This window comes from Aspergillus udagawae, assembly GCF_001078395.1.
Source record: "Aspergillus udagawae IFM 46973 DNA, scaffold_1, whole genome shotgun sequence".
Lineage (NCBI taxonomy): Eukaryota > Fungi > Ascomycota > Eurotiomycetes > Eurotiales > Aspergillaceae > Aspergillus > Aspergillus udagawae.
In genome coordinates this window covers 5,477,194-5,485,929 of record NW_025091264.1, presented here as the reverse complement: position 1 = coordinate 5,485,929, position 8,736 = coordinate 5,477,194, and the positions used below count along the sequence as shown (strand labels likewise).

General features: G+C 48.5%; 2 protein-coding genes across 2 annotated transcripts; both read right to left on the bottom strand.

The window, feature by feature from the left end:
* Window positions 1-3,608: 3,608 nt before the first annotated feature.
* Aud_001799 (uncharacterized protein) lies at window positions 3,609-3,935 on the bottom strand (the record flags this gene model as incomplete). The annotated part of the gene is made up of 1 exon (XM_043287288.1): window positions 3,609-3,935. One exon carries the CDS (start codon window positions 3,933-3,935, stop codon window positions 3,609-3,611), a length of 327 nt encoding a protein of 108 aa, XP_043143223.1.
* A 3,936-nt stretch (window positions 3,936-7,871) lies between these two features.
* Window positions 7,872-8,126, bottom strand: Aud_001798 (uncharacterized protein; the record flags this gene model as incomplete). The annotated part of the gene is made up of 1 exon (XM_043287287.1): window positions 7,872-8,126. One exon carries the CDS (start codon window positions 8,124-8,126, stop codon window positions 7,872-7,874), a length of 255 nt encoding a protein of 84 aa, XP_043143222.1.
* Between the last annotated feature and the right edge of the window lie 610 nt (window positions 8,127-8,736).

Here is an 8,736-nt window from a genome sequence, read left to right as displayed (position 1 = left end):
GCCCCGCCGCTAACATGGTAAGGATATTATTCAGGGGGAAGAATGTGTCCTAGGCACTATAGATCCCCTAGATCTGCTGGGCATGTCTGGCATGGAAGCAGTATGTGTCCTAGCTCAGGACATCACTAATAAAGCAGTAGCCGCAGATTAGCAATGCATATTCTAGCAGGAGCAGCCAACTAACCTAGATAATACCTACTAGCTTAGTGGTATAGTAGTATGGTTCATAGAAACTGTAATTTTAGGGCTGGATCCCCAGCACCATAGTAAAGGCCACCAGGGAGGAATGAAACTTATCCCTACACTAATAGATAGTATTAGTTATCAGGCAACTAATATAGAGGGAGAAGAGCACCTCTATAATCCATTCCTTAGTGGCTGCTGGTAAGGCTGGGAACTAACTAGGGAAGGGATGCTCAGGGGCGGCCTCCCCCTAGCTAGGGTCAGATCCACTATCTAATACTTTGGAACCTCACAGTAGCTTATCTAGGTTAAGGGAGGACCTATCCTCATCCTCATCCTTATCTTTATCCTCCTTATCTACCTCCTTCTCTTCTAGCCCCCTCTCATCCTCCTCCGTCTCCTCTATATCACTTATATTACTGCTAGAATAGACACTCCTAGTCTTATTTATAGTAGCCTCTGCAACCTTAGTACTAGAATGATTGCTATTAGTTCTGGGGGAGCAATGTAATATGGTAAGGTTAGAATCTAGCTTAGTAATACTAGAGCTGTGCATAGAACCCCAGGCCAGGGATTTAATAGTTAAGTAGACAGGGATATAGACTGCCATAGCTCTCTAGAGGACTAGTGCCTCCGCCCAAAGGGGACAGTCTAACCAGGGTTACTTATGGTCACGCTATAGATAGGCTAGGGGACTGGAGTGCAGGCTTAGAGAGTAATCAGACTTACTACTACTAGGTAGGTGACATACCATAGAGCAAGGGTGCTTAGTAGACCGCCACCTAGCCCCTAGGGATGGGAGGTGGGCCTCTAATGGCAGAGTAGCTATGGCCTTGCAGGGTCTACACAGTGGTTATCCCTGCTTAATAGCTGTGTCCAGTCAAGCAGCCAGCCATTATTGCCAGCCAGCAAGCCACAGCTAGGCTCAGAAGGGATTCTCTTTATCTATCTAGACATCAAGGTCAGGGCATTCCAGATAGCAGTTAAGAGTCTGCTATAGGATTTTAAGCGTGCACTCTTACTCCTTATCCAGATGGACCCTAAGCAGATAGCCCTAATCCTCATGCAAGAGGGAAATGGCCCAGAGAAGGAAGCACAGGAACTATTTCTAGTACTATATATACTACTGCTCCATCTCTGGCTGCAGCCATCCTAGGGGTCATTTCTACATCTACTAACCAGGGATGTAGCAGCTAAAGACCTCCTAGATTAATATATAGGTCTGCTCTAGTGTTACCTAGGCCTGGTTAAGGACCCAGTCCATCCCCCAGTAGATAAGGGTAAGAATATGGTTATATTAGTGCTGCATCTCCAGCTCTTTTATAGTGGTGGGTGAGGATCCCCCACTACCACCCCACTGTGCCTGCAGTGCAGGCAGGACCTATAAGGTATCTAGGGTCCCCATTATACAGACCAGGCTAAGTAGTAAGTGCTAGTGGAAGTATCAGGGCTATTTAGTAAATATTAGCCACAGGGTGGTATCATCCTGCTGCTAGCGCTGGACATAGTGGATAAAGACAGAGTTATCTACAGTAGCCAGCTCTGTAGACCCCTCTGGACAGGCCACTAGTGGCCAAAGCCAATGCTGCTCTGCCTGGAGGATCTAATACTCCTAGGTAAGGGCGTTCTGCACCCATTCTAGGGTGGTGGACATAGGGAAGGTGGTCATAAGGCCTGCCATTAATAGGGCGGATGGCTGGGGGGTTCCCAGCATAATAGTTACAGGTAGACCCTATAGGCTGGACTCCGCGCCCCCAGGGCTACTACCTATCATTAGGCCTTCAGCTTCCTGGCAAGGTATAGCAGGAGCTGCTGGGTGCTCCTGTATAAGGGGAGATATGCAAGCTATTAGTGGCCTATCTAGATCTGTTATAATCCATCCATCATCACTGATCAGGACCATACCTAGCTAGTCCCCCTCATCCCCCCTATCGTCCACCCTGACTCCTTCGGGCGCTGACCAGACTGACTATAGGCAGGGTAGTCCACCAGAGGCTTACTCCCTAGATTAGCTATTACTGCTCACTGGCGCTTCATTAGTGGGTTATAGGGCAGATAGCTCAGTCAGGGGCTTAGTCAGGGGCTTAGTTAGGGCTGGGATGGGCTGCATCATCCAGGACAGGGATGGGGTGGTGACAGCAGAGGTAGGCTGCACAGGCAGGGGGTCCTGTAGCTGCGCACTGGGGACCCCCATGATCTAGTAGCAGCAGTAGCAGCTATTTATAAACCACCATTAGGCGCTAACCTGCCAGGGCGGGGGTGGGCAGACTCCAGGATGGTCCCAGTAGTGGTGCTCCCAGACCCGCCAGGTACTGCTACTAAGGTAGGTCCCACATGTGAAGCAGCACCAGACGCGGTGGATAGGGAGCTGGGGGATCAGTTCACTACTAGAGGGCAGGGGCAGGAAGTCTATATAATCCTATTAGGGCTGCACACCCCTGGGCAGCGCACGGAGCTACAGATGATAGTCCCAGGCTGCCAGCCAGTGGACCTCCTGGAGATGTCACTACACTAGGTAGCCAGGGACCACCACCTCACATGCCTGGCAGATGATGGCATTATAGTCCTGGAGGTAGTCATATAGGGGTAGCACAGTTGTGGTGGATAATTAGGGGCTATCCAATGGCAGCAGTGGTGTGGCCATACATCTAAGAGCTAAGTAGTAATAATAAAGGAGGGGTAGAAAGAGAGGATAGGTGCATTAAGGGCAAAGCTAGCTAGGGCTAGTGCCTTTTAAGAGTATATCTAGGCCATATACCTCCCCCCCCTTTTTCTTTATCTTGTTATTAGGGCAGTGGTCTAGGCAGCCTAGAAGAGGAAGCATTACTTTTTTTTCCCTCCTTTTCCTAGCCTTGGTTATGTCCTATTTCATCTAGGGATCCAGTAGGATCTATTAGTATTAGGTCCTCTAGTCCATGGCCCCAGTTAGCCCCATTAAGGGACCTCAAGTGCGGCCAGGCCAGGTGTAGATGATAGGCTATGTAGACTAGTTAAGTTGCCACCCACTCTCTCTGGATCCCACAGTGGTCCAGGGCTGGGGACTTTCGTGCAATCCAGGTTAATATTTATACCTATTAACTAATCACTGCCACTAACAGGCCAGGGGCCGCGGTGCTGTGTGTAGATTAGCTTACACTGTCACTGGCTGCTGCTGTTATGGAAGATCCAGCACAGTGAGTGGTCGGGGTCCTCACCAGCAGCTGCGGCCGGCGAGGGCCAGAGTGGGACATTACTAGCGGCTACTATAGGTCCAGTGGATCCTATGCTTACCGCGTTTAGCCCCGGGGGTGGGATCCCTGTGAGAACCCTCCAATGGGGACCCCAGCGGCATAGTCAGCCATGCACAGTCTAGGAGAGGGATTCTGGTGGGCAATAGGGGCCCAGGGATGATGGAGGTAGCCAGATCACTGGGTAAAATCATCCATTTAGGCTGCTTCGGGCGAGGGGACAGCCAGCACGCAGTCCCCACCAAGGTAGGATGCAGAGATATATATCACTATCACAGCAGGGCACCCGCGCGGTGGGATTCCACACTCCAGCTGGTACCACATTCCAAGCCAGTGGTCGCGCAGGGACCAGACCAGGGAGGGGTCTACTAGGTGATGCAGACAGCCTAGATTTAGCTGCTGGTGAAGTGGTGCCATGTTGGTGGGGAGCAGTGCCCTCAGCAGAACTGGTCGGCAGAGCCGATCCTGATGGGTGCACACTGGTTTCACAGTCACCCCGGGGGCACTGGCACCGGTGATGGGCATGGTCGGATGCCCCGCGACGAGACGGATTGAGCGATGCCCAGATCATCCTGCCCGGACGGCGGGGGAGGCGGTCCCAGCGGGATGCCATCACCAGGGAGGGGGGTGCCGGAAGGTGTAGGAACACGCCCGGCGGGGTCGGTCGGAGCCGTCTTGTAGGCTCTAACAGTGGATTTCCAGGGTCGGGCAACATAACTAAGATCTCTGCTCCAGATAAGCCGGGGGGTTGTTCTGAGCACACCACTACTAAGCTAGTCAAATCCAAATCCGCTAGTATCATCTAGAGAGATATCACCACTAAGCTCCCTGCTGAGCTCCCCTAGCAGTCTAAACAGGCCCTGCTGCCTATCACCTTCCCTCTACTAGACTAATACTCCTTCTGGCCAGTCCAGCCCTGGAACACCTCCCCAAGTCACTGCACCACCACCCAGCTAGCAGGGTCAGCAGGGGACTCAACAGAAATACAAGGCACTATCTAGTAAGTTCTCTTCTCTCTTTCCCTTTACTTTCTACCCATGCACTGCTCTCCCTGGCCAGGACTGATGATGCTATAGCACTAATAGTAGTAGCCAAGCACCCCAGGCGCCAGCGAAAGCCTACTCAGTATAAGTTCTAATCAGGGGCGCGGCCCTTACTTTTTAGCTAGGGCTAAAAGGGCCATAAATCACTCTACACAGCTTTTTACCCTGTTTTATCTTCATTAGTTAACAACACTACCACTATAGGAGCATCAGGGGCCTTCTATATAGCTTTTTTCTAGCCCCTGGTTTTATCTTCATCAGTCAACTACACTACACACTACCACCTTGGATGGGAGGCATTAGGGGCCTTCTGCATAGCTTTTTTTCTTGCCCCTGGTTTTAACTACACTACCACACTATGGGAGCATCAGGGGCCTTCTATATAGCTTTCTTCTCACCCCTGTTTTATCTTTAGTAACTACACTACCACTACCCCACCATAAATAGAAGCATTAGGGCCCTTCTATATAGCTTTTTTTCTCACCCCCCTTTTGTCTTTATTAACTACACTACCACCATAGGAGCCTTAGTGGCCTTTTTACACAGCCTTTATCTACTACATTCTTCATTACTTAACTACCTTGCAACTATAAGGCTTTATAGACTAACTACTAGCCTTTTTCTTTCTTTCTCTTAGTGCCATTGGCCTCAGGGCTTTGGTTATTAATGAGCATATATAAATGATAAGGAGATGGGTGGTAATGATTTTCAGAATATAGTATAAATACCCTAGTTTATTATTTCTTATTTCTCTCTCTCTAGATAGATCTTCGCTTTTATAGGCAGAGCCTGGTTTATTATAAGGAAATATTTGCCACCAGCCCTTAAATAGTTAACTTATGCGCCCTATGGTGGGGGGTCACGGAATAAAAATTTATTAACAGTATTAATCTTTAGAAATATATATTCCTATACTCTCCCCCTGTAGTGGAAGCACTAGCTTTAAATAAAATATAAGTAAGATCCCCCTTAACTATATTATACCTTGCACACCTTATAATTTAATTAGCTGGGTTCTTCCTCTACTGTAATGATCCTGATTATACTTAAATACTTAATCATTATATTCTGCGTAGGAGTAGATAGTGGATTGACTTAATGGACAGCTTTACCCAAGGCATGACTGTAGGATACTAGGCTGTGAGAGAGAGGCATCTATAATTACTTTAGCTACTATCCCCCTTAATTAGAGATATAATTTCAAGGGCATACTATAACTTAACTTTAGGAGGATTAACTCTCTAGAGGGAGATGGGACAAATAACTAGGAAGTAAACTATACTAGAGAATAGAATGTGATTTAATATAGGATAGATCACTAGGATAAGGAGTTAATTAACTATTATTATAAATTATAAATTATGAATTATAGATAACTATGAAACCTCTTATAGACATTTAACTCTAACACATATATATATAGTAATAGTAATAGTATTAAGACTTGATTAAAATTAAACCTCCACTACATGATGGTTGGTGGCTCGGGGAGAGTCAGCGGAGGGGAAAAGAAAAATAGATAAAAAAAAAAAAAAGTTTAGGGGGAAATATAGACTCTAGGAGTAAGACATGGACTCTGCCAAGGCAGGATAGTGGGGACCCATGGACTCCAGAGTGGATGGGAATCAACATGGACTCTGCGCTCACTAGACCTTATGGTCACCTGTAATTAGTATGGCAAACGTGGACTCCGCGCACGATACCATTACTAGGCTGCTACTAACCCTGGCTGGATCCACCTCCTGCCCCTCCCAGTCAGGATCGCACCCATTACATGCCTGCTCCCCGGCATCCACATCCTAGCAATACTGCTGCTAATACCCGTCCACCACTCCATCTAAATACTGATCTAACACTACCTAGTGGCAGCTAACCCCTTCCACCACCCCTATATACTCTGCCACCTACTCCTGGTCCTCAGGGGCCACCCCCTCCATCCATGGCACCAGGGCATCCCACCCTGCTAGCTAGATAATGATCACCTCGCTGTGCTGTCCATCCTGCCCAGCCCAGCCACTCTCCTAGGCATAATCTAGTAACGTCCAGGGGGTCCTAATATGGATGATGCTGTGGATATTAGGGATGTTCACCCCCCCATGCCTAACGCGCTGGTGGTAGTGATCACTGGGCTAGGCCCTATAAACCACACTAGCACCCCAGCCTTGTCTAACTGCTCACTGTAATATGCCTCACACCTGAGCACCTGCACCATGGCCATCACCTACCTAATGATATTTATATATATAATCACCTTCCCCCCAGCGGCCCGTTGAATGTGGTCCTGAATAAATGCCACCACAGCCTTACTCTTAATCTAGTTATATAGGCCCTAGCCCACCCTAGTCATATCTAGCCACCACACCCAGTATGCCATGTTTGGCTGGCTGGTCCAGGCCTAGTATATAGTTATAGCTACCTGGTCATGCTTCATCTGTTAGCATAATTTAGCCTCCATGCTTGGGGGCAATATGGTGGTTAACCATACCATCTAGGTGCAGGCCTGGACTAACCAGCCCAGCTAGGCCATCTGGGGCCAGAAATTATGCTGGGAATTTAACACTATATGATATTCATTGATCATGATCTGGTCTAACTGCTGGGTCTACTGCAGCTGGTTCAAAAATATCTAGAAATTAGGGCTCACCATGGATTCAGACGTCACCAATATAATAGATGTAGCATTAGGGGGCCGCTGGCTCTCCCATAGTATATATAATATGCTGAGCTCCTAGCACCGCTGTGTTATATCAGCCTATAATATGACCAGCAGGACTATAATAATAATAGTGCCCCTAGGGGTAGTAAACACAGGCACTATGAATAGCATACTCTTTCCCCTACTAGTGGGCATGACTGCCACCACAGGGCTCTCCCCCTGCTGGATAGCCTGCATGGCTAGGTCCTGGACCCCCCAGAACTGCATGTCGGGCTGCCTGGTCATGCGCTGCGCGGCCACCTCCAGATCCATAATGGCTAACTAGTGGCGGTGTTCCATGCAGCTAACCTTAGCCTCATCCTCCCATAGGGCCTGTCTGCACTTGCCTAATATGGATGGGTGGCCTGGGGCGCTAAACCCTAAAAACTGGTGCTAATCAGTGCTGGATAACTGGAACATCTCCCACTGGTGGGCTGTGCTGCTGGCCTGTTCCTGCATAATATAGCCATATACCATGCTAGCAATGTGTGATGAATAGGCAGCCTATAAATCAGTAATATGGCTTATCCACTACTTAATATTCATGCCCTCCTTGGCATTGGTATCTATGGTAGCTAGGGCCGGCCTGGCCTCCTGGATATTATAGGGGAACATGGTGGATGGCCATAAAAATTAGTAGCTGATGCCAATGGTGATGTCCTGGTATGCCGTGATATGGATGGTGGTGCCTAACTAGGTGCAGGTTTCTCATTTCAACGCCTCCTAGAACCGCTTGGACAACCATTCGCGGCCGGTACCGGGGTCAGGGCCCCATAACCATGCCTGCGCGGCCTGGCTCCCCTGTGCAGCCTGGCTTCCCTGCGCAGCCTGGCTCCCCTGCATGGCCTGGTTCCCCTGCGCAGCCTGGCTTCCCTGCGCAGCCTGGTTCCCCTGTGACGCCTGGTTAACCTGCGCAGCCTGGCTCCCCCGTGCAGCCTGCGCGGCCTGCCATGCAGCCAACTGGTTGATAAATGGCATCACCAGCTAGATATACCATACTACCAACTCCCCTACCTCCCGCGGCATATATCAATGGATGATCTTCATATTATTACTAGCGTGGAACCCCTTATGATATGCTATCATAAATATTACCATGCCATCCTTAATATATATATTCTGCTGTTAACTATTTGCTGTGTTATAATGCTGAATGCTTAATAACTTAGGGGCCTAGGCTGGCTGCCCTACTATGATATGCACTATAATGGCTAATTTCTCCTTAAACTAGGCCACGCGCTACTAGTACTACTAGATGGCACTAGGGTGGAATTAGCCCCCCCATATAAAATACTACTGCATGGCTGGCTTAGCCTGCAGCTAGTTAATCATCTAGTAGGTCCTATCCACTAGCCACTGGGTCCATGCATCCTGCACAAAGTTCTACCCAGCCTGGCTCTGGCTGGGATCATTATATAATGCTGTCCATGGAATGAGGGGTATCTATGCATAATCTAGCATGCATAAATAGCCTAGGATCTCCTAAGCCATGGTTACTAATCCATAGATAAACCCCTGAAAATCCCCTATAGTAAATACTATCTACTAATATAATAGTTAGTCTTCCCCCATCTATATCACATGGCCG